The sequence below is a fragment of the Pelodiscus sinensis genome, chromosome 22, assembly GCF_049634645.1.
Source record: "Pelodiscus sinensis isolate JC-2024 chromosome 22, ASM4963464v1, whole genome shotgun sequence".
Taxonomy (NCBI): domain Eukaryota; kingdom Metazoa; phylum Chordata; order Testudines; family Trionychidae; genus Pelodiscus; species Pelodiscus sinensis.
The window spans coordinates 11552169-11578069 of record NC_134732.1 but is presented as its reverse complement, the minus strand read 5'-3'; the positions used below and the strand labels follow the sequence as shown (position 1 = coordinate 11578069).

At 43.9% G+C, this 25901-nt stretch overlaps 1 protein-coding gene across 11 annotated transcripts in view; it reads right to left on the bottom strand.

Moving 5' to 3' along the window:
* SPTAN1 (spectrin alpha, non-erythrocytic 1) overlaps positions 1–25901 on the bottom strand; it is an 84696-nt gene that overhangs the window by 2223 nt on the left and 56572 nt on the right. For 7 of the 11 annotated variants that reach the window (XM_075905913.1, XM_075905909.1, XM_075905911.1 and 4 more), the window contains 15 exons: positions 25613–25717; positions 24091–24299; positions 22074–22194; positions 16953–17074; positions 15653–15785; positions 14731–14829; positions 12174–12333; positions 11797–11873; positions 11425–11634; positions 10012–10308; positions 9030–9142; positions 8272–8289; positions 4302–4364; positions 2913–2967; positions 225–421 (listed from right to left, as the gene is read on the bottom strand). In XM_075905913.1, the coding sequence (XP_075762028.1) occupies positions 225–421; positions 2913–2967; positions 4302–4364; positions 8272–8289; positions 9030–9142; positions 10012–10308; positions 11425–11634; positions 11797–11873; positions 12174–12333; positions 14731–14829; positions 15653–15785; positions 16953–17074; positions 22074–22194; positions 24091–24299; positions 25613–25717 (1979 nt within the window). The remainder of the gene's footprint in view (positions 1–224; positions 422–2912; positions 2968–4301; positions 4365–8271; positions 8290–9029; positions 9143–10011; positions 10309–11424; positions 11635–11796; positions 11874–12173; positions 12334–14730; positions 14830–15652; positions 15786–16952; positions 17075–22073; positions 22195–24090; positions 24300–25612; positions 25718–25901) is intronic. The other 4 variants (XM_075905915.1, XM_075905917.1, XM_075905918.1 and 1 more) reach the window with 1 other exon arrangement.

The following is a 25901-nucleotide window of genomic DNA, read 5'->3' as shown; positions in this document are numbered from 1 at the left end:
GTCACTCATTTCACTGAGGAATCACACAGCAAGATGTAACTAGAACTATTTCTCAAACTGAAGTCTTACATAGAAAATGTAATACTAATACACACTACTCAGAAAACGAAGAGGTTTATCCTACCTGAACCATGTGGTTTGTAACCATCTTTTAGACATTCCCTTCCTAGCCTTTTTATTCCCTGAAATGTGGTTTTATTTTCCAAAAGGAATGAAAACTGTACCTAGCTTGTATTTGCTGTTCTAGGTTGTGCTGCATCCTCATCCCCAGTTGGTCAAGCTGGTCCCACTGCTGTGCCAGCCCTACAGTGCTATGTTCTGTATATTTATTGTCCAAAATAAGTGCTTCTTCCATAGCTGCTCCAAGGTCCTCAATCTTCTTTAGTTGACTCCTCATGGCCCGAATCTCCTGGTGCTTACGCTATTTGGAAAGAAAGCAGAATGGAACACACATCAGCATACCAAAGTTGGAATTAAGTTAGTGTTATAAGCCTGTAGTCTGAGAGAAGGGAGAATGATGCAGCTGTTGTCTAGTGTTACAAAATATCAATATAAGAGGAGCTTCATCACATGTGATGCAGATAGATTTATAAAACGGGCTGGAGTTCCAAGAGGAGTTTTTGCCTGTAAATATCATTCGAAATCTCTCAGCATCTACAGCAGGGCTTGGCAACCTTTTCAAACCAAAGGGCCACTCTCCATAAAAATTCAGAACAAGTGGTCAACAAAGAGCTGTATAAGAATGCCTGTTTGCATGACTGAAAATATACAACTTAATATTATTGATAACTGACATGATAATTAATAATAGCATAAATGAAACATTGTACTCACAGACTTTATTTAATGGGACTTCTGCTGCTGCATCTTTTCCATACATTTCTTTGAAGTTTAAATCATAACTGGTCAAATCTAGCTTCATTCATGCTTTCAGGCTTTTTTTGCCATCTTATGGCAAGAGATTGGAGATGTGGGGGAGCAGGAGTCTGAGGGGTTCAGGGCAGGGGGTTCAGGTGTATGATGGTCTCAGGGCACAAGACTGGGGTGTGTTGGAGATATTTAAGAGCACCTCCATTCACAAACCCTAGAACACTCCCTAGCATAGACAGCAGGACTCAGGAGCAGGGCAAAAGAACTAGACACCCTGCATCCTTCCTGGTTCCTCCCCCTTCCCTCTGTCCCTGCTTTCCCAATACCTTCCTCCCTGGTGCCCACCTACTCACCATCCTCTGCCCCGGTTTTCCTCCTGCCCCTCCTGTACTCTCACACAACTTGCTCCATCCCCTGCTTCCTTTCAACCCCTCTTCTCTTGGCACCCACTCCTCTTCCTTCTCTTGCCCCCATTGTCCCTCCCCTCCTTCCTTTTCCTCTCCCAGCACCACCCTGTGCCCTCCTTCTCCTTCCCATCCCTCTGCTCCACCTCCTCTTTCCCCTCATTGTTTCCTCTTGGCCCCTGGCATTTCTCTCCCTGCCTCTTGGTGCCTTCCCTTTTCTTCTCCTGCCCTGGCCCCTTCCTCTGCTCACCACCATGTTCCCCTTAGTTCTCCCCCTGCCCCTTCCCTCATCTTTGGCCTTCCTGACACCTGCACCCCTTAACTTCCTGATTCTGGGGTAGGGCCACCTGGTGGGTGGCTGCCCCATGTGCTGAGGCTGGACCTGGAGCCAGGGTGCTATTTTTAGCACGCTGGCTGTGACCCAGGAGCAGCTGCACTGCAGCCAGGTTCCAGTCCTGGCACACTGGGCACAGAAATTTCTGGCCAGAACTAGCTGTGCTGAAAGGCCAGAACTAGCCCGCAGCCACCACTTGCCCTCTGGGCAGGTGGATCCATGGAGCCTGGGGAGCCATTCCCCCCTTGGAACTGGCTCCAGGAGCTGAGCTGTAGCTCCTCAGCATGAGGTGTTGTCGACAGGGCTGAAAGAATGAGGCTGCTACCGCCAAGCTGCCAACTCTAGCGAGGAAATGGAGGGGAGGGGAGAGATGTTGGTTGGTTGGTTGGTGGGGGGGAGAGGGAGGCAGGGTGGAGACCAGGAAGATGGGAAGGACAGATCGGGAGAAGGGAAGAGAAGACAGGGTCATGGGAAGGGGCGCAGAGATGGGCAGGGGCTGGCAGACCAGGGAAGGTGGGGAGGAGGGTGACCCTGGCACACTGTGCAGGACTGGCCCTTGTGCCTCCCAGGGAAGAAAGAAACGTGGCTTGGTCACTAGCTGAAGGCCAAACCCAGCTACCAATGTGCTGCTGCCTCCTCCATGCTTCCCGTGGGAATGAGGGCTGAAGCAGCGTTCACCCATCTCCGCTCCTTGGGGTGCTTGGAGCAGCATGCCCCTTCTGCAGGAACCTGGAACAGCTGTTTTTAAAAATGCTGGCAGCTGCCCACCACGTGGCTCAGAGGGTCGGGGTGTACCCTAGTCCTGAGCCCCCTATGGGCCTCACCGCAACCCGGTCCTGGTCCCTACCATCACAAGCCCAGCAGCAGCTTCCCCTACAAGGGATAAGGAAGGCGAGTGCTGCTGTTCAGAGTTGGGTGGAAGTACAATTCCTTGTGTTCTGCCCCCACCCAGTCAACGAGCCATATTTAGGTGTCTCAAGAGCCATATTTGGCTTGTGAGTCATAGGTTGCCGACCCCTGATCTATAGCCTGATTTCAAAACAAAATGTACCAAGGAAAGGTTTCAGCTTCTGTCTCCACTGCAGAGACTTAACAATACCATACAAAAGGGAACTAACTCAAAATTTTCTTTTGGCTTGTGCAATGCCAGAGATAGGATTAAATAATCACACTGGTGCCTACTGACCACAACATTTATGAATCAATTTGAGACCTGTGTGTCAATTTTGAAAGGTATTTTCACTTTCCTCTCATTCCTGAGCATCAACAGGGAACAGTTTTAACAGCAGATGAGGAATGCTTACTTTTGTAGCTTCCAGCTGCGATTCCAGGGTTCCTGATTCCTCAACCATACAGGACCTAAACAAAGAATTACATTGAGGGAGAGACATTCCACATACAAGAAAGGCACGGCGAGAGGGGCTTGAAATTAACACCATCCTTTTTTAGGGCAAATGTCTTCATAAACTTTGTAACAAAACTGTTTTTCCTATCAAGTTTCTGGCCATCAGCTTTTAAATTCACTCACCCTATATAAAACAGAGGCTTTTAGAAAATACTTTATATAGTTAATTTCAAGCCCAATTTCACAGGCTATGTGATAAAGCAGCTACTGGAAACACACTTCATGCCAAATCCAAAGAACTCACCTTCTTACTGGACCTAAAGCGAAATTAAAAACCCAATGTAAATGCCCTTCCCATCCCAAACTGTGCCCAACATACACACACAAAAACTACAAGTGATTCACTGGAGGCAGGCTTTGTTTGCCAATGAGACAGGTACTCTAGGGAGGCTTTACACAGAAAGCAAGTGTGAAAAACCTTTTGAGAACCACTGGCTTAATTTAAAGCCAATCCTGGGATAAGACAATCATCTTTCTCAAGACAAAAAAAGCACCACAAACTTTATTATAACTGGCTGAATGTTGCGCTCAGTATTTTCAAACTGTGACCCCTCACAGATGAGCATTTCTACCATGCTAATAGTTCAGAGCATTAAGACATATCCCTTGACAGTCATTTGAATTTAGGAATTGGTGCCAGTCACCATGATGGCATGCTAACAAGGGGCCCCAAACATCAGTCCAAACACTGTTTATAAAGACCACTTTTGTAATTATGATCTCCCTGATTCATTTCACAGATACTAGCTGCATAAAGTCCCTGAAGTTGGTTTTGTTTTTTGGATTCTTAGCAATAAGGCAGAAGTTTTTAGAGCCTCTTCCTGTAACAGTGAATATTCACAACAGATGACCTGTGTACAAACAGCAAGGTGGCTATTGTGCAGATGGTGCTGTACTGTGTTTGTGCCCCCATGGAATTTAAATTCCTGTATTAAGATTGTCTTCCCTTGCCCCCATCAGACCCTTTCCTCCCAAAGGGCTCAACCTTCTTGGAAAGGGTTTTCAAGTGCTGAATCACTCTGTAGTAGTGAAAATATGCCAAACATTTGGGTATCTCTCACCACAGAGGGTTAAAGCTCAGAATCAAAGTGTGTTTAAAGAGAATGAAGCACAGGCTCAGAACCTTGGCCAGGAAGCTGTGAACCAACAGTGGAAAGGTAAAACAAATCAGCAGGGAAACAACCCCCCAAGCATTTCACAGCAGTGAAAGTTAGTTGGAAAGAACACGAGCCTTTGGCATTAAGAGTGCATTTTAAAATCAGTGAGATAAGAAAATAAGAGGAAAAACCTTCCAGACAGATCATCCCCAACTTCATACTGATAGACACGAATGACACGACGATATGCTATGCTATTCAAAGAAAAGAAACCAAATGAATTCCAAAAAGCAAACAGTCAAGGCAAAGGAAAGAACAAACCACAAGACCACAGCTACACAGCATAACTCCACGCCAGCACCACCTCACAGAGAATATCAAACAAGCAACCAGACTTAATGGCAGATGCTGGTTGTGTATAAAAAATAATCTAAATTAATTCAATATAAGCTATCAGAAAGTTGTTGAGATGAACAGAATCTCAGAGTTAATTCGAGCAACAAGCCTAATTTAAAAATAGTATCAACCTGTGCAAATATGGCTGCTGTATGCTGATAGATGAGAGGAGGACAACTGTGCTGAATTTGGAAGTGGGGATGTTAAAGACTAGTCGACTATCCGATAAGATTATTGGATAGTTCGTTGACACCCACCTCTCTTGCTGCCAAAGGGAGGGAAGAATGGGTACTTGAAAAGCATTTCTGGGGAAATGCTATGCTGGAGCCAGGGATCAGCAATGCAGTGCTACCATGCTTTGAAATGCTGAGGCGGCATTCAAAGGGGCAGCGCTGCACAGCTGATGTCTGGCTCAGCTGGGGAGTCCCCAGCTGATCTCAGGCTCCAGCACAGCATTTCCCCAGAACCTGAGGTCAGCTGGGGACTCCCAGCTCTGTGTGGCATTTCAAATCAGCAGCGCAGCATGGAGCCCAGGGTCAGTGGGGGACTGAGTCCCTTGCTGACCACGGGCTCTTTGCTGCACTGCCGATTTGAAATGTACAAGAGCCCCCGAATTTCAAAGCTGGCACCCGTGTGCAGCCCAGTTAGCAGGACTTCTCACTGGCCCCCGGGCTGCATGCGGAGTTGTACATTTCAAAGGAGGAATGCGCAAGAGCCCTAGTGGGGACTCTTGTACGTTTCAAAAGAGGAATGCAGAAGTGCCCATCGACTACTCAACTAGTCAATTAACCGCTAGTTAACATCCTTACTCAAAAGTTCTACATACAGTAGATAGTGCTTAACAGCAACCCCAGTATTAACAGCAACCATTTTTGGGAACCAATTCAATCCCACTGAGTTTAATGTTAACATGATTCAGATTTTGCCATTGATATACTGCTTAACATTTTTGCAAGGCCCCAGCTACAGACAGGATTGCAAGGCTGCAGCCAAAGAAGAGAGCAGCGGGACATGCCTAGGACCCGTTATTGACTGGTTTGTGGACTGCAACCAAGGAAGGAAGTGTTAGGATGTGCCTTACTTGGATGCATGTGCACAAACTACCTAGAATAATCCCTCAGTGCTTTCTGCAGCGGTTGTGGCCTTACAATCGGCTTGCACACAGGGACTGTTCAGGAGGTAAATATTTGCAGATTGGAAGAGAAGACTGTGGGCAGGGGAGTAGCTGGAAAGACAGCTACGTGGTACCTTCTCCCTATACTCCCTCATGCTGTGCCCTGCCAGGAGGCTTCACTCAGGAAAGGAAGCATTTAGGACTGAGCCCCAGCCCCCAGAGTGCAGGGAGGGATATGGTGCAGCTTTGTGGGTCCCTAATGTCCCTGCAGAACCTGAGAGCTCTGGCATCTGGGCTGCTGTCCCTATTTCCCACTGCTGTCCTGTCTCAGCACTTCTTTTACTGGCTGCAGCCTCACAAACATGCATCTGCTTATTAGCAACTGCTGGATAATGGCAAATTTTTGCCGGCAACTGAAGGTTTGCTAAGAAGTGGAATCTACTATACATTGTTATAAGCCCTCTAGTGGAGAATGAATAAAAACACCCAACACTCATTCTAATTAATTGCAGTTTTAGCCTTTTTATGGCTAAAGATTAACTTCCCTCTGCACTTCTAATAATCAGGGATTAGAGTGAAGCATGGCAATTGTAAGCACTAATGCAGTTTATTTAATAAACGCCTCCCCTCTCTATTAGCATCTTCTGGGACACCAGGCATCATCTACAACACTACAACACAGCAAAGAATCCAGCACCTACACCAGCAAAATCTAGTGGGTTCCATCAAGCTACAACAGTGAAATCTAAGGTGTTCTCTCTTATCTAAGGGGAGATACTGCGAGATCAGTGGTTCTTGTCAAGACAGAGCAAAAAGTTACCAGAGATAAACCCTAAACCCACATAATAAAAACAAGTTCCCTCTGTACTAAGTATCACACTAGATAAAGGTGTATAGGCAGGGACAACCTCCAAAATTCTGGCCCCATGTCCTTTGTATAGGATTCCTTAATTATTGTAATAGTAAAGCCATTTAACACTACATAAATTTTAAAGTATTCATTGTGCTACAGATTTTTTAATACCTAAAAAACCTTGCAACTGAAGAGAGAAGCGGTCTAGAGAAAAGCTGAAGATTCTTGGATTCTGTGTAGGGGGGTAACTGAATTTTGGCATCCAGGAAGTCACTGGAGTAAATTTGGAGCTGGCACCCAGAAGAGATTTAAGACTTTTGATAGTGGGGAGGGGATCTCTCTCCTTCCTCCTCTTTTGGGCACATGCAAAAATAATTAAATAGGGAATTGAATTCCCTATTTCACACTTCAGCAATTAGATATCCCACTTATTGCCACTGTACCTAGCAATGAGATGCATCAACCTCATTTTAGTAGAAAAGGCATAAGCAATGAAATAGTTATATTACCATAGAGATAAATGGAATGGGTATTTTAGATTTCAGGCTTTCAGCAGATTCAAGCAGAGGTCAGTGTATTGGTTTAGGTTAATATCTGGAAGAGTACTTTTTGCAATTGTAAAGGCCACACTTTATAAAAAAAGGCTTAACTTCTAGAGCACAATTATGCAGCAGAATCAAAAAGGACAACAATATAGCAACATAACTGCATTACACCTGGAAATGTGATTCTTTAGAAATAATATACATTAAAGTGCAGTAATGCTAATTAATGACAACCTTTAATAAGAGTCTAAAAATATTGATATTCTACTGAATACCTATAAATACAAGCCTGGGCTATTCTGTTCCCTTTATTTTATTCTTTTTATAAAATGATATATATTTATCAATACCCAGTCAAGGCCCTTCAGCAGTTTTAAATGTTTGGCGAATATTACCAGACTATATTCTTATTTTACCAAGTGTGCTTCTGATTGCTGGGAAATTGAGAATGCTGGCTAGTGAGGACAAAAGGCTATAGATTATCTGAGATATGGAAACACACCCAGTAAAGACCATCACACCTCCCACACCTTTAATAAGCTGACCAGTGATAACTTTCTCAATACAATTGCTTCAGGACGGAGGGATAGTTTAGTGGTTCGTACATTGGTCTGCTAAACCCAGGGTTGTGAATTCAATCCTTGAGGGGGCCATCTGGGGCAAATCAGTCAGGGATGGTTTTTGGTCCTGCGGTGAGGGTAGGGTACTAGACTCAATGACCTCTCAAGGTCCCTTCCTGCTCTATGAGATATATGGAGATATACCTAAGGGGATAGTTGAGCTGGTCTAGTAGCACTTTATAGACTTACAAAACATATAGATGGTAGTATGAGCTTTTGTGGGCACAGCCCACTTCTTCAGATGTGGGCTGTGCCCATGATACCATCTATATGTTTTGTTAGTCTATAAAGTGCTACCAGACCATTTGTTGTTTTTTAAGTTTAATATAATTGGACACAGACTGTCCATTAATTCTTTCTTTTCTAATCTGAACCAGGAAGAATGGTATTCCTTACTCTCTGTATATTTATTTTTATTATATCAATGTCCTATTACCTATGTCTCTGTGTGTGAGGCATTTTTTCTTGGGGGAGGAAGGGAAGTATCTCATGCACATCCCAGGCATGGCTTGCATTGTCCAAATAAAATGACCTTTAATACAAGTTTCACAAGCAAAGCAGTGACAGGAGAAAGCATACAAGACAGCAGGGGACACTACACCAATGTTGTGGAAAATACAATTCAATACTAACCCATCTAGCAGATACGTCCTGTAGAGAAGGAGAATCCAAGTATCAGGCAGCAAGACAGAGAGAGAAGCAAACACATGTTAACAAATTTAAAACATTTATACTTCTGACTTTTTGCAAAATCATCTAGGTGATGGTTTTCTATAAACGCAGATTTACTATACAAGGATTACATGAAAAGCACCCCCAGCTTACCTTGCTTCTTCTGTATCAAAGCCTACGTTTACTAGAACTGACTATATTTGATGGTTGTGTATTTCAGTATGCTTAAGCCAAACATATTTATGCTGTAAAAATATACGGATCTCCTTGAAATTCTGAAAAAATTATATTTCATTTCTAGGGATGCTGTTGACCTTTGCTGCTTCTCCCTAATCACGTATTTCCCCAGTACATACGATCGAGTAGGAGCTTGCAAAGTGAACTTAAGGACTGTGGGAAGTAGTGGCAACCCCCCCCCCGGAGAATTTGAACCTGGACTATACAAAATACTAGAAAATATACTTTAAGCAATAATCTTATGGTTCAACACAGGATAGCAGAGTCTTCCCTATTCTAATATTTATTATAATACAGGGTAGGCAAGACGACAGCACTGGCATTTTTGTTCTAGGTATTTAGTATTCTCCCTGCACAACAGAGTTCAGTTTTGGAGCTACCAGATAACCATTAGGGCATGTCTGAATATAGACTAATCCCAGGAAAGTAAATTTAGGAGCAGACACTTATAAGGACAACTCCTCTGTTCAGACAGACTGTACCTGGTCTCCTGAATCCACTGGTGGAAAGCATTGGCATGCTGAGCAAACTCCTGGCGCAATTTGTCATTTTCCTCCTGTCTTCGCTGCTCCTTCTGCAGCTCTAATTCACGTTCCTGAGAAACAGGGAAGTCACTTTACGCTGAGAAAACATGGCATAGTTATCCACTGCTATACAGAAACCCAGCCAGCGCAGCAGTGAGATTCCAGAGCTGTAGGACTCCTGCCCAACTGCACACTAATCTGTAACTACAATAGTCAGTATTCCTCCAGAAGTCCTCCGATTAGCATTGAAGTGAGCTTTGCAACCATACTACTAGGATGAGGGGTGATAAGGAACAGAGTCTCTCACACCTACACATGGGAGATCATTTGTTTTTGATATTTAAAGAGGGATGGGGAACCTCAGGCCCAGGGGCCATACGCAGCCCCTTGGCTTGCCAGATCCGGACCCCAAGGCTCATGCTCCCACCCCCCAGCATTGAGGAACCTGCACTGGTGCGCCAACTCCCCCCGCACTGCCCTGCTACAGGGCTCGAGTACACAAAATCTACTAGGCTGGGCCCCCCTAGGCTCTGGTGTACAAGGGGAATATGGGGAGTGTCTTTTTCCTAAATTGGGGGCCACACCAATGAGGGTTTAGTTTTTTGGAGGTTTTTTTTTTTGGCTTCTCACTTGTGTGTGGCTCCCAATTGAGTTTTCTGTGGGTCAGTAACCCTGACGCAAAAAGGGTTCTGCCCCACATCTTTGAAGAAGAATGGAATGGGAGGAGAGGAAAGGGCATGAAGTACCAACCTAAAAGTTATGGATAATGGAAGATTCTGGGAGGCACTAGCCCCACAGAATTCCTTTCAGAAACATTTCTGTGCTACCAGAGAAAGTGTTTCCATTTGTAATGTTTCAGTGCTGCATAAGAGTCCAATATCTGTGTCCAAGGAAGAATTCAGAGGCAGAGTGGCAATGGGAAGTCCTTATTCCGATTTACCTTAATGATCTTCTGCAGGTTCCTCCAGGTCTCTTCAAGAGCCTCCATAGTGAACCAAGTATACGGGTTGGAGGCTACACGGAAGCTCTTGATCTGGCGATCCAGCTCAGCGAGCTGGTTGAAGTCAGCCTGGGCGGAGCTTAGTGAGGAGCGGAAAGCATCATGAGCCTCTCGCAATGCCTTGATCTCCTCCAGTGAATTACACCGCACAGGGTCAGTCAAGTCCTCCTCTGCATTCTCAAACCAACTATTAAAGGCAGATGCCTTCTTTGCAAAAGTCAGGAACAGATCCTCAACCTCAGAGAGAGAAGACAATCTAAGTGTTCACTTGGGCAATAACAAATAGAATATAGTCAAGCAGGAGGATCTAGTATTAAGGACATACAATAAATATTACATACTAATTTGCACCTGTCGCTCATTTCTTGCAAGGCAGAGAAAGAACAAACCACAAAACTATCTGTAAAACGGGGATAGTACTATTCCTCCCCAAAATACAGCTCCGGAGGCCCATCCTCACCCACAGCTCTTAGGGCAAAGTCAGATCTTTCCAGGAAGCAAAAAACTGCTTCTGGCCTCCAATGAGGCAGCTGTAGTGGCAGCTGGACAGACAGCAATACATTCCAAGGCTTGGGAGCCATCTTATAGAACAACTTTTTATTAAAAAAAAAATTATATATTTGCAAGTCAGCAGGTCCCTGCTCATCTATCTAGAGAAAAGGGCTATTTTTCAGTGATGGACATGTTAAAGTGCAGGGCTCTTTGGGGACAAGAGTGAAGGAGCATATTGGCTAGAGAAGCAATGGGGAGAGGTCAGGACACAAGGAAACAAAATTTTATCAAAGTTTTGTACTTGGGCATTGTGTGTGTGTGTAATCTGGTATATATGGACTGTACCCTTTTCAGGGCAGTGTTAGGCCCTGATCCTGACTGGAGCTTCTATGTGTTACCATAAGGCACATTATTATTAAAAAAGGGCTTAATAAAGGAAGGAATTTGTGCCAGTAGCAAAGTTTGGAATGGAACCTAGAACTCAACTCCCATTCTTCTTGCAGTGGCCATTTAACAATACTGCATCCCTATCTCAGTGTTTTCACAAAAATACAGCATTGCAGAAAATATATCCTCAATCAACCGTATTTTAGTTAAATAACTACAGTGATGATAAACAAGTGGCACATGATGTAAAAGGCTGGCCCTTTGAAAACAACTCCACTGTCAATACTGTTTTTATGAAGGCTTCTCACAGGAAAATGTTCGGTATATGACAACTAATTATGTTTTTACACAGCTTCTAGATCAAGGTTTTTAAAAATCAATGCTATGCACTACTGACAAACTTCATGTTGTTCCCTATTATTAAAAAGAAGAAACTAGTTTGGATACAAATGGTTCCAAGGTCTGTGCTCTCACCTTTCTGAAGTGCTCCTGGGCCTCCAGCAGTTTCTTCTTCCTAGAAGCAGAATTAGCCAACAGCTGGTTCCAGCGTTTCATCAAAGCAGCATGTCGGGCCTCAATGGCCTTTGACTGGATGTGCTTGGCTGCCAGCAACTGATCTTTCAGTGCAGAGATGTTTGCGATTCCTTCCTGTTGGAAAGCCTGGAGACCAGCATCAAAAGTTTCCTGCAGCATTAAAAAGAGATTAATATAGATTAGCTATCTTTATGGATGATGTAGACATTTATTTTTGCATTTACCTAAAATAAAGCCAAGCTCTCCAATACTCATCTGCCAAGGGAGCATTAAACCCCATTGTTTCACTGACTCAAAGCACCTTGCACTAACCTGTTTGGTCAGGAGTGTTTGCACAGATGAGAGATCACGTCCATAGTCATCAGTCTTCAGACTGTTTTCCTTCTCACCTGGTTAATGAAGCACAGGCTAAATATAAACACCTATACTCCTTCTTCCTAAATTTGGGATAGGCATTATTAACTTAACTTAAAGTTTTACTCTATTTCCTCCTCACATTGCAAATCAGATATGAGGCCCTTGTGGCTACTGAGAGGCAGGGATATTAGTGCTCAGCAAAGCAATGGTTCACACTACCACCCACATCTTGCTTAGTAAAATAAGGCTAGTCAGAAATCTCTCTCCATTTAAGAAGGGCTGCAGTGTTTTCAAGTCACCTGCTTTGTCAGAGGAGCCAATGCAGCACATACCTATCCAAGACTCCACTACGTCAGCTTTCCAGTTGAACTGAAGGAAGGCAGAGTTCTCATCTAGTTTGGCCTTTCTTTGAGCTGCTGCCTTCTCAAGATCTGACACCTTGCCTCTCAGGCCTTTAATCTTTGCAGTTATGTTCTCTTCATGATGATTGTTCTGTGGAATAGGAGAAAACAGACTCATTCCCATTTGATTTAAATCTTCTACACACCACTGGAGAAAATCTAGTCCTGCTCACTAATTTAAGGACTCCTAGGGACATTTATAGGAATTCCCAAAATGGATATCAAAACTGAGGACAAAAGAAGCAATTAAGACTAGAATTCTCCCCCTCAAAGGAACTGAAAGGCGTGAGCTACTCAAATCCCATTCTGAGTTTGGTGCCTATTTCCCCTGAGGTTGCTCTGACAATAGCAAACAAGAAACATTAGCACATGACTAATAAAAAAAATCCTTCACATTAACTCACAAGGCAGTCCACTAGTTCTAACATGGGAACAGACCACCTTGGTTCACTATGTTTGGATCTCCATTTGGAGAAGATCACTTCATTCTACCTTAACATGTGCCTCCAACGTTGGAGAAATCAGGAATGCAAACTACAATATACTTCTGTTTTTTTTCCCTGTATTGTCATTTACAGAGCAGGGGTGGGGAACCTCAGGCCTAGGGACCAGATGCAGCCCCTGGCCCATCTGGATCTGGCCCTTGGGGTTCTGGGCTCTCCCCAGCATTGGGGAACCCATGCTGGCATTCCAGTTCCCCTGCCATCCTCCCATGGGCCTGGAGCACACAAAATCTACTAGCCTGGGCCCCTTAAGCTCTAGTGTGCAAGGGGAATGTGGGGACTGTCCTTCTCAAACAGTGAGGGGTTTTTCTTTTATTTGCTTCTCACTTGTGAGCAACCCCCAACTGATTTTTCTGTGGGTCAGTGGCCCCGACCCAAAAAAGGTTCCCCACCCCTTCTGCAGAGGCTTTTGGGGGAAGTGAATATACAGACAGAAAACAAAAGCATAGAATGCTAGAACTGGAAGGGACCTTGAGAGATCAAGTCCAGTCCCCTGCCCTCACGACAGGACCAAGCACCATCTAGATCAGGGATGGGCAATAATTTTTGACCAAGGGCCACTTCAGAAATTTTTGAAGTGCCCCCAGGCCACCTTAGGGATCAGAGCCTCAGGAAAAGGGGCAGGGCCATAACACTTCCATGCTTACCTGCCCACAGACCCTGATTGGACTGTGGGTGGGGAAGCACATAAAGTCTTTGGCCTTGCCCCCCAGAGAGAACTGCCAGCTGTTACATGAGAAGGTGGCAGTTCCCTCTAGGCACCTGTGCCCCTGGTGGTGGTGGGAGGAGACTGCATGCTCCCCTCCTCTGCCCCCAGATCAATCAGGGCCTCAGAGTCTCCTCCTGCCCTGCAAGAAACGCCACACAGGGCAGGGGTGGGGCAGGAGGAGACTTTGCACACCTGATTGGCCTGAGGACTGGGTGAGTGTGAAGTCTCTTACTCCCTGCACCAAAGCGCGTGGCACTTAGAGTCAACTGCCAGGATTGACTAAGCACCGCGTGCTCCCCTGTCCCTAGACCCTGACTGGCCTGGGGGTGGGGAAGTGGCAGGACTTCTGCACACCAGGTCAACCTGCTTGGTGAGCTGGACGCAGCCTGCAAAAGCCCTTTTGCCCATCACTGATCTAGATCATCCCTGACAGATGTCCATCCAACCAAGTGAGTTATAAGATCAAGAACACATATTCCTGCGCATCCAGAAATATAATTTATGCTATTATGTGCCGAAAGTGTCCGTCTGCTATGTACATTGGACAAACGTCTCAGACACTTCACCAAAGGATTAACGCCCACAAAACAGATATCAGACAAGATCACAAAGAAAAAAACAGTTTCTTGCCATTTCAACCAGAAAGGACACTCTCTCAATGACTTAACCACCTGCATTCTACTACAAAGACCTTTTACATCTGCACTTGAAAGGGAATCCTCTGAACTGTCATTCATGTTAAAATTCGACACTCTCCGGGAGGGAATGAACAAAGACCCAAACTATCTTACCCATTACCAAGACAGCTTCCCCAATTATCACCTCTAATACCATTAGCTCACAGACATCTAACTTTCCCCACCTCTAATATCATTAATTCACAGACACTTACCTTCCCCCCCACCTTGCACCCCCCTTCTGTTCTGAAATGTGATTTGTCCTTTTCATATGTGTTCACTTTTTTTTAATTGTATCCTTTGGTATATTGGTTGTGACTATTTTCTTCCACTATTTGATCTGAGGAAGTGGGTCTGGCCCACGAAAGCTCATCATCTAATAAACCATCTTGTTAGTCTTTAAAGTGCTACATAGTCCTGCATTTTGCTTCAGCTACCCCTATTAATGTGGCTATATGGAGCAGGACATGTAGACAGTGTTTAATTTTCATTTTTTAAACACACTTGTAAGCTTGGTATTAATAAAACAGTGAATCCTTTTTGACATGATGACACTATAAAGAATGTTTAAGGCATTTTTCTTACCACATTACACTCACCTTCTTAATGAGGTCCTCTCCATTAGCACAAACATCATTCACTCTGTCCTTATGCACAGTGAAATCAGTCTCAAATGCTTCATGCTTTTTCAGTAAGCCCTGCAAGAAAACCATGTTCAGAAGTCACTTTCCTACATAATTTACATCTCAAGAGGACTGCTTATAAAACCAAGATGAAAAAAACACATCAATTAATGCACCAATATAAAGGATTATTAGTTTACCCTCTCGTCATTTGGGGGGAGTGGGGGGCAGAGAGGAAGGTAGAATGGTTGGGTATAATCCCGGATACAGCCCTTAACTATACATTTTAAAGTTAGTTTTCTTTCACCTTTAGCCAAGGAGAGCTAAGGTCTAAACTATGAAGTCCACTAGAGACCTCACTATTTAAATTTAATCTGTAAAGCATTTAGAATTTGATCCTACAAACATACACATGCTTAATAGTACCTGCATAGTCAATATTTAAGTTAAGCATGTGTTTGTAGCGCTAAAGCATTAACACGCTGATGGGAAGTATTAAAAATAATTAGAAAAATTCTGTTGCTTCTTGCTGCTATTGGGTAAACTCTTCATGACAGTTTTTCACTGCCACTCAGAAGAGGGATGCAAAAAACTTGAAGGCGTTTTTACAGAATTCTGGGGTTACTTTGCATCAGTCCAGTCTTCCAGAACAAGTAAAAGCAATCTACTTTAATTAGAACTGCCAACTAAAGGGCCAAAAGACCTTTTTAAATACTGGAGAAAAATCTTTTGAATAATTTTTATAGATTAAAAAAATCAATATTTAATAATATACTTCTTTAAAATTAATAAAATGTGACTTGAAAAAAAACAAAAGGGACATGTTGAATTCTAACTATTACATGTTGTTATAAATAGCTGCTAAGGAGAGAACCAGAAAAGTAAAGCTTTCCTTTACCTGAATAGCAGCAAGGGTGTCTCCATAGTCCTCACTAGCTACCAGAGTCATTTTCTCATTGATCCAGGCTTCCTCCTCTTCCACATTTGCTACAAACTGCTGATACTCCAGAGACTCCTCTAGACGTTGGCCACTGTAAGAGGAAATTAACGAGGAAAATCAAGTGTTGCATTCTGTACATTCAACTATGATGTGGAAGCACAATATCCAAAATGCAGGTGTAATGCAGATCAAAACAGGGGGAAAGATTTTTACCATTCTCACTAACATCACGGGTAGGCAATTTTCAATGGGGTGACACTCCAAGAAGCGTCAAGAACCACACTTCTGTAGGGTATTAACTGAGGAGATGCTGGGTCTAGGATGAAGTTGGGGGCAGGAGACTGGGATGCAGGAGAGCTGTGGAGTGTTGGAGGGGGTTTAGATGCAGGAGGGGATTATGGCCTGGGGTAGAGATAGAGGGGAGGGTGCAGGGTTTGAGAGGGAGTTGTGACCAGGGATGGGTGTACATGAGATGACCTGGGGCAAGAGTGTAGCGGGTTTGGAATGTGACCTGGGGCAGGAGGGGGTGGGGTGCCAGATTTAGGCGCTCTGGCTGAGAGGTGCTTACCCTAGACACCTCCTAGTCACCAGCCCAGCGGGACCCTCGGGAAGGAACCCTATCTGCCACTCTGCCACATGCCACTCAAAGCAGCCAGTTGCTAGGGTCAGAGTGTGTGCACCTCTGAAGCGGGGGAGGGGAGAGTCCCTCCAGGTGCTGCACAGACTTACAGGCATGGGCCAGAGTATTGTGGCAGGTCGGTACTGGCCCAAGGACCGTATTTTACCTGTCCCTAATATGAACCCTAAAATGTTATTTTACACTAACCTCTTTCCTCCAGAAGTTGAAAATGACCCCTCTATGACACTACCAGGTCTAGTGCTACCATGAATCTATGATGTAATTCACAGGCTTTCACTTATGTATCTAGAAATCATGTACTCTCCCACCCTGGTCTCGATTCAGGAGATAATAGCATGGTAAAAATAATATCAAGCCTCTAGCATCCCAATGAAGGAGGAATAAATGCCTCCAAAATTTAGTTTGCGTTCAACTACAAAACTGAAGTTATTACCAAGGCACATTTATGAATTAACTCCTTTTCGCCTGTCTCTTCAGGTATGGCCTCAATAAAATACATTGTTGGCATTTATTACACTGATACTGCTGGTGATCTGAATCAAAAGATTGCAAGATTTGACTAATGCTAGTCCCTGTCTGTTCCATTCATACTTCCTGGTATAGAAAAATGATACTCACCGAGCTGCTGCCAACTGCTTTAACTCCTTCCAGTGGTCTACAAACTGAGCTAGTCTCTGCTGTATCTCCTCCTTTCCAATTGTGTTATCATCTGACAGTTTCTTACCAGTATCTAACACCCCCTGGGAAGCAGACAAAGCACACATCAGTATTCACATGTTTTTCAGTTTTCAACAGTAGTGCTTCTTTCTCCTCACCATTTACCTGCACTACCTTCAACTTTTACTTTGGGGTCATTTTCTTTCATAAATGTAATGTAAAGGGTAAACCCTTTTTCTTCTTTTGTTCAGTTTATACTTTTTGTAGCTATAGAATCAAGGTAAAAAGTAATGCTATTTGAAGAGTAAGGACCTTCCTGTCAATTTAATTTGAAATACTCCATATCTTTGTTTAGTCTCACTCTCCTGTAGGAGCCTACGGACATCTGATATCCTTTGTGATCTGCAGAAACATCTCAGACTACACAGGTCTAAACTAGTGATGTTACCATGCACCTCTGTACATAGTTAACCAATAAGCCTGGGCTCATCAGTGAAAGCATAAGGTTAAAACACAGAGGTGATAGAGAGGGGATGCATCAGAGGCAGAGGGCGAGGGGGGCAGCTGGTGAGGCGGCAGCCAGTGTGGCGGGGAGCCGGACTTTAAGCTGGCTCTCAACAATTGCTGGCTCTCAACAATGGCTGGGGTCTGGCAGAGCTGCTTTCCCTGCTCCCCCACTGCCTCCCACAAGCAGTGGACAGGTGAGAGCTAGTATACATGGGAAGCTGGCTTTGAGGCCAGCTGCTGCCACATCAACTGCCCCTGCACTATTGCCTCTCTGTATCAGAGGCAGCAGCGGGGGATGGGAGTTGAGAGGCAGCAGGCGGGAGCTGGTGCTCACTGGGTTTCGGCTTAAATGCTGGCTCCTCATGAGCACCAGCTCCCGCAGAGCCACCTGCCCCCTTACGGAGGCAGCACCACAGAAGGGGGGACAGGCCAGCACTTGCTCCCACCTGCATGTAAAGGTGTAACTGCTGAAAATGTCAGTGGTTACACATTTATTTCTGTAAATGTAATTTCAACATCCCTAGTTTACAATGGACATATAAAAACATTAAAAATCTAGAAGACATGATGACTCATTGTGCAGTAACTGAGATTCTTCAAGATGGCTGTGCCTGTGGGTACTTCACCTTCTATGTCTGGGCGCTGTTGTCAGATCAGAAAATGGTAGCAGTGCCCTTGGTAGACTGTGCAAGCCAGCCGGTCCTTCAGTTTGTTCTTCGCTGCAGAAAAACAAGATGTTCCAAAGCAGAGGAGAGGAAGGGAGGGTGGTGGAGCACCCACAGGGACCACCTTCTTGAAGAATCTCAGTTACTGCACAGGTGAGTAACCTTTTCTGCTTCAAGGAGTGTTCCTGTGGGTGCATCACCATAGGTGGCTATGAAACAGTACTTGTGCTCATAGGAGGAAGCTTTGGACTGTGAGCCTGTGCTGCAGACAGTACAGTATGTCCAAATTGTGCATGGGAGGCAGAGTGTTTCTGTAAGGCATAATGCTTAGTAAAGTGTGAACTGAAGCCCAGGTGGCTGCTCAGCCATTGCCCCTGTGGAGTATGCCTGCACAACTGTTGGAGGTTCTTGATGAAAAGTACGAGAAGAGAAGCACATGCATCAGGCCTTGAGACCTCTCAGAATGAAAAGACACTTGATGGTTTATGGAATACCTTAGTTCTATGTATATAAAGGGCAATAGCCCTGCAGAGATCCAAGGGATATAGTGCAGTTTCTATGTTGTGGTATGAGGGTTTGGGAAGAAAACAGGTAGGTATACTGGTTCATTACAGCGGAAGGAGGTGGGTACCTTAAGGAAGAACTTTGTATATAGTCAGAGAAGCACCTTATCCTTATAAAAAGCTGTATAAGGGGGGCTCCAAGCTCCCCTACCCTTCTTGCTGAAGCGATGGCCACCAGAAAGGCTACTTTCATTGATAGATGTAACAATGAACAGGTGGCAAAAGGTTTAAATGCCTTGCCTGTAAGCGCCTATAACGCAAGGTTCAAGTCCCATGCCAGAGTTGGGTTTTTATGGGGGGGTATGTATTTTGAATTCCTTTAACCAAGCTTTTGATACTGGGATGGGCAAAAACAGAACAGTCATCCAGGAGCATGTGAAATGCAGTTATCACTGCCAAGGAGCTAAAGGAGAGACCCGAATGTTTGAGTGATAGAGGGTATTCAAGTTTTGAGGAAAGAGAAGCTGATGTGGGTGAAATGTGATGGTCCTTGTACCATGTGGAAAACTTATGCCACTTGTGCAGGTATGTTTTTCTTGTTGGTCGGCCGCAATAAAGGAGGATCCCCTAAACAGGAGCAGAACAATTTTTGATGGTGTTAACAAGGAGCCATGCCAGGTCCCTATTTTTGGGTGATATAACTGACCTCATTCTGTACGAGAAGGCGAGAGATAAGTGGAAAGTTCCATGGTCATGCTATCGTCATTTGAAGAATGTAGGGGAAGCAATGTAGGAATAGATTTATGTAGGGGAAGGAAGTCTGTTTGGGCCAGTTGGGTACTATCAGAATGACTGTACTTTGTCTTGCTTTATCTTCAGGAGCATGCAATGGAGAAGAGGCAGTGGTGGAAAAGCTTATGTGAGAGGTGAATCCTACTTTATGGTGAAAGTGTCCCCTAGGGTGTGGGGACCAAGACCTGCTCATGAGCAGTAGTGTAAGCATTTAGCATTGGTTACAAATAGATTTACTGTTGGGTACCCCTAATGGTCAAATAGTAGGGCTAGCATTTAGGGATTGATTTCCCATTTGTGATTTTGAGCGACATGCCTGCTATGATTGTCTACCATGACATTCTTTGCCTGGTAAATTTGAGGCTCTCAAGTTTTGGGGAATGTACCATTTCTAGAGTTGAACCACCTCTGCTCATCGAGGGTAAGAGTGAGCTACGACTTGACAGTTTACAGTTTAAGTAATTTGTCATTGCGAGGACCTTGGAAATGACCCAAAGGACTGTAGAGAGTCTGAAAGGAAGGACCCTGTACAGGAAATGAGGATTGCGTATGGCAAACTGGAGGTATTGTCTGTGTGCAAGATATACTGCAATATGAATATATGCATCCTGAAGGTCACGCATGGAAAGCCAGTCTCTTCTCCAATGCAGGAATCACTGTAGCAAGTTGCCATCTTGAAATGCTTATGTGAATGAACTTGTTCAGTTTGCATAAGTCCAGGATAGGTCTTCATTCTCCTGTTTTCTTGGTCATCAGGAAATAATTGGAGTAAAACCCTGCCCCCCATGTTGCTGTAGTACATATTCTATTGCTCCAAGTTTCAAGAAATGTCTTAATGCCTGCATGAGAACAGCCTCATGAGAAGGATCCCCAAAGAGGCACAGGGATGCGGGGGGGGGGGGGGGGGGGGGAGAGAAAACAGGAGACAATAACCAGTTCACACAATCTCTAGCACCCAGGTGTCCATTGTGATGGTGTTCCAAGAGTGATGGAAGGATGCTAGGCGGTCCTCAAATGGCGCAGAAGTAACAGGAGACTGCACTGGAGAAAGTGGGGCTCTCTGGCCCTTGACCAACCCTTCAAAAGGTTTGCCTCGATGTTGATGGCTGAGCACCCAGTGATTGTTTGGAGACTGTCCACAACTAACATGACGTTGTATAAACCTGTTTGTAGCATCTCTGAGTCTGTGCATATGGGTGTGCTCTGAATCTTTGATTAAAAAAACCCTCTCTTTTCTTTTGGTAACAGGCACATGTATGGCAAGGGTCTTCAGAGGGGATCTAGAGTCCTTCAAAGTGTGCAAGGCAGCATTGGTGGATTTGGTGAAGAGTTTGGAGCCTTCAAACAGCAAGTCTTTCACTGGATCTCCTTGGGGAAACCCGAAAGGTGTAACCAGAACGTGCAGCAGGTAACCACCGCAGCGAAAACAGAACGTGCTACTGTGTCTGAGGAGTCAAATGCAGCCTGGAGCGCAGTGCAGACAATGAGTGAACCCTCATGTATATTTGACCTATATTGGTCTCATTTGCCGCTCAATAAATGTTGACATTTGTGCAAAAAAGTTGTGGATGTATTTTGCTAGTAAAGCAGCATAATTTGCCATCCTAAATTAGTGTAGATGAAGAATATGCTTTTCTATCAAATAAGTGTAGCTGTTTCCAATCTCATGAGGAATAATATGCGCGGCATTCTGCTTACCCTTCTGGTTCACTGCATCCACTACTAAAGAATTTGGAGTGGGGTGAAGTGAATAGCAAGTCTGCTTCCTATGGTGTAACAGCACTTTTTATCCAAACATTTGCATGAGGGAGGAATGGTGGCAGGAGTCTGCCATGCATTCTTGGCCAGATCCATCAGAGCTGGATTCATTGGCAGAGTGAGCATTGCAGCAGATGAGGCATGGAGGATCTCTCATGATGTATCATGGTTGTCTCTCTCGTAAACGTTAAATTAAAGTTCCCTAGCTTTCCTGGTCCTTGTGGTGAACTTCTTGCATCAAGGGTACTTGTCAGAAACGTGCCTCATCCAAGCAATGGACACACTAGGAACATCCATCTGATATAATGATTTAAAGTCTGCAAATCAGACCTCTGAAGCCTGGGGAATCAGGCATGACTGAGAAATGGACAAACTGCCAAAGTGAGAAGAATTTTTTTTTTTAACCACAAAAATGAGAACTACAACAACTAAGTCAACAAGGGAACTATAGAAATTGTATGGTTAACAGTTTTTTTCAGAAATTGCAAGGCCAAATGCTGGGTTCTGACAGGCCAATGGTGGCAGAGAAGGAACTAAAGGGTGGTTGGCTGCACATGTGGTGCAACTGCTCCAAACGGCACGTTCCAGCTGGCCTACCAACTCAGTCTACTGAGGGCATTGCTGGGATAATTCTCTGATCTGAGAAGCAGCAGTGCCCGAACACCTATGGAAGAGCACCCCACAGGGACACTCCTCGAAGAAGAACTTGATTATAAAAAGTACTCACTTTTTATCATGACTGGTTACTTTCCTCATCCAAATACTTGCCTGTCACCTATGCAATTTGTGTTGGAAACACCACAGCAGCACTCTCATATGAAACAGCTCTTCATCTGACTTTTAGTTTGTATTTTTACCTGGATGGCAGGTTCGTGAGCAGCCAATTCTGCTTCCAGACGTTTGTGTTTCTTTCTTAGGTTCTGCACACCAGTTAGGTCTCTGCCATAGTCCTCTGAGCTAACCAGTAACTTCTTCTCCCTGAGTCCCAGAGAGGAAAAGGGATAGAAGGGTAAATCAATAAAGTGTATACCTTCAAAGATCAAAGTAGACAGGTATAGCAGCTGCCACTGAAAACCTGACAATATAAATAATGAGGGTCTTGCCTCCAACCTGTCATCATGAATGCCTTTCAAGCAATAGGTCATGCACCTGACTTAGTCAAAGTGATTCAGTTCCCAACAATTTGACCAGAATAGTTTCAAAGAGGGAACTCTTTCTATACATTTATATATACAGTACAGAAATATTACCACTCCCTCTCTCCGTTTGTAAAGTTTACCCTCTATTGTGCAATATCCTTTTAGATGCTTGAAAATACCTATAATTCTCCAACTGTGACCATTTTTATTTGGCTAACTTGCACGTACTGATTAAGCAGAAACCAGTACAGTTCTTATTTCCTTGATTATAACAGAAGTCATATCAATAATATCAGCATCCTTGCAGACATCTCTGGAAAGTTTTTCTTTAACTGCTATCACAGGCCAAAACAACAACACTAACATCTGCTTTCATCAGGCTCCTTTTCATCAAATGCTTTTCTGTGACAGAGGCAGAAGTTTAAAAGATGCATAGAATTCATAGGATTTTTACTACAGAATTAGAGTCAAACCTCAATTTTTACCTAACACTGAACATGCTTCCTGAGGCCTGATCATATATATCTGTAGACCTTAAGACCATGCCCATACTCGAGTTGAAGCCACTTCTGGCATTCTTCCCCTATCACTGTGGGCAAGGATTTGTGTGTGTGTCTGTAGCTGCATAATAAAACTATACTACAGATTATCTAGACAAAGAGGCATGCACCTGATGAGTGGATAGGCAGTCTATTGCTGTGATGGATAGGAGGAGTGCTGGCCAGCATTTGGTGACTAAAGGGTTAAATTCAGGTAGCTAGGGAGTGTTGGCAGGGAACCAGGAGAGCCAATGGAAAAAGGTGTTGAAATTTGAATTGGAAGATATACCTGCCTGCTGTTTCTTTGTGAGAATTTTACCTGCCAGGAGTTGGGGGGGGTGGGGGAGGAGGGAACAAGATATATTGGATAAGCAGATCTACCATACCTACAAGGAACACTGGGCATGCAAATGGACTGGACCTTGAAGTACAGAGTGTAAGTACTAAAGATAGAAAAATTAGTCACAATCAGGTTATTTTCTTTGTTTTGTTGTCTGGTTAAACTTCTTTGTGCTAAGCCATGTGCCTTCTCCTCTCATACAGCATATTTTTAAACTGGATCCCAAAGATACAATTTCTCTATGTTTTAATTTGTTCTCTTCTCAGTTGCTCTGTAACACTTAGCAAGCAAGTATGCTTACCAAGAATACCTTTTTGTTTTGTTTTGTTAATAAAATCTCCTTTAAGGCGATGATTTAATTCTTGTGTCCTAGAAGGTAATAGGAGGTCTGTGTATGCATGCCTAAGTCAGCTATTGTGACTGCAGATTACTTTCTCTCCCCCACCCCTCAAGTTTCCTTGTGGTAAAAGAGCTTGGGGGTACCCATCTGGAAGAAGTTCAAGTGCTTTCTTCCTGAGTCCAAGAAGAAGGAGGGTTTCATGTGATGGTGGCAGCCTATTTCCCAAAGCCAGGAAATCTATGACTTTGGGAAGTTTTTTTAAGCAGAAGCTGCTAGAGGCAAGATATTTTTAAGGGCTCTTGCAGGTCCCCAACTTCTGCACTCACAGTGCCAGAGCAGGGAACAGCCTTGACAATGTCATAATTAAATTAACATGGTTTTAATCTTTCCCCTCACTAAAAAGGTAAAGTTTTCTATGAAAACCATTAACTGTTTTTAAATATGTCTATTGACAGCATGTTATAATATGAACATGACTTCAGACAATGCTACATCTAAAACTTTTGAAGTACATACTTGATCCACGATTCCTCATCATCCATATCTCGGAAGAACTGATGCAAGCGATGGGATTCATTCAGTTTTGCACGGCGGGCAGCTGCCATGCTCTTGATCCGCTGGAAGCGCCCATTAATAGTGTCCCGCTTGTCCTTTACTTGGGAGGTGTCAAAAGCACTACTGGTCATCAAGCTGTCAGCCTGTCCATTCAAGTCCTTCAGGCGATCCTGCAATTATAAGCAAGGAGTGTGTGAAGAATAAGACTCAGTTTTTGAGCATGACACCTCAGCACAGGATCAAACAATTGGACTTCCTATCCATGATGTACACAGAAAATATATTTCTATGGGTTTAAAAACTTACAGCATGTAGTAAGGCATTTGATATGGTCTCACATGATATTCTTATCAATAAACTAGGCAAATACAACTATATGGGGCTACTATAAGGTGGGTGGCATAACTAGCTGGATAACCATTCTCAGAGAGGAATTATTAATGGTTCACAATCTGCTGGAAGGGCATAACAAGTGGGGTTCTGCAGGGGGCCTGTTTTGGGACCAGTTCTGTTCAAAATCTTCATCAACAATTGAGATATTGGCATAGAGAGTATGCTTATTAAGTTTGCAGATGATACGAAGCTGGAGGAATTGCAACTGCTTTGGAGGATAGGGCCATAATTCAAAATGATCTGGACAAACTGCAGAAATGGTCTGAGGTAAATCGGATGAAGTTTAATAAGGACAAATGCAAAGTACTCCACGTAGGAAGGAACAATCAGTCTCGCACATACAGAATGCGAAGCGACTGTCTCGGAAGAAGAACTGCAGAAAGGGATCTAGGGGTCATAGTGAACCACAAGCTAAATATGAGTCAACAGTTGACGCTGTTGCCCCCCTCCCTCCCAAAAAAAGGCGCAAACATGATTCTGGGATGCATTAACAGGAGTGTTGTAAGCAAGACACAAGAAGTCATTCTTCCGCTCTACTCTGTGCTGATTAAGCCTCAATTGGAGTATTGTGTCCAGTTCTGGGGACCACATTTCAAGAAAGATGTGGAGAAATTGGAGAAGGTCCAGAGAAGAGCAACAAGAATGATTAAAGGTCTAGAGAACATGACCTATAAAGGAAGACTGAGGGGGGACATGATAGCAGTTTTCAGATATCTAAAAGGGTGTCACAAGGAGATGGGAGAAAATTTGTTCTCCTTAGCCTCTGAGGATAGGACAAGCAGCAATAGGCTTAAACTGCAGCAAAAGAGATTTAGGTTGGACATTAGGAAAAACTTCCTGTCAGGGTAGTTAAACACTGGAATAAGTTGCCTAGGGTGATTGTGGAATCTCCACCTCTGGAGATATTTAAGAGCAGGTTAGACAGACATCTCAGGGATGGTCTACTGGGTCCTGCCATGAGGGAAGGGGGGACTGGAGTCGATGACCTTTCGAGGTTTCTTCCAGTTCTAGTGTTCTATGATTCTATGTTGCTGTGGAATTCACTGATTACTATAATTTCTCTTCCTCTGTTAGCAGAGGAGGTGTTTACCTCATGGGCAGATATATCAGCTTCTAGGAGTTGGTGTTTCTTCAGCAGGTTATTTACAGATGCCAGGTCTTTTCCATAGTCTTCAGATGCAAGCAGAGCCTCCACCTGGAAAAGGAAGAGTACAATTACATGCAACACTTTAAGAACTGTGGGTATAATGGTCTTACGTGTCTCTTTCAACTGCCCCAATGCAAGTTACTCCCTGCTTGTCTCAGCCTTTCAAGATTTTATATAAGCATATGTTTCATGTCAACATTACTGTAGGCAATGACAAGCAGAGACATTTCAC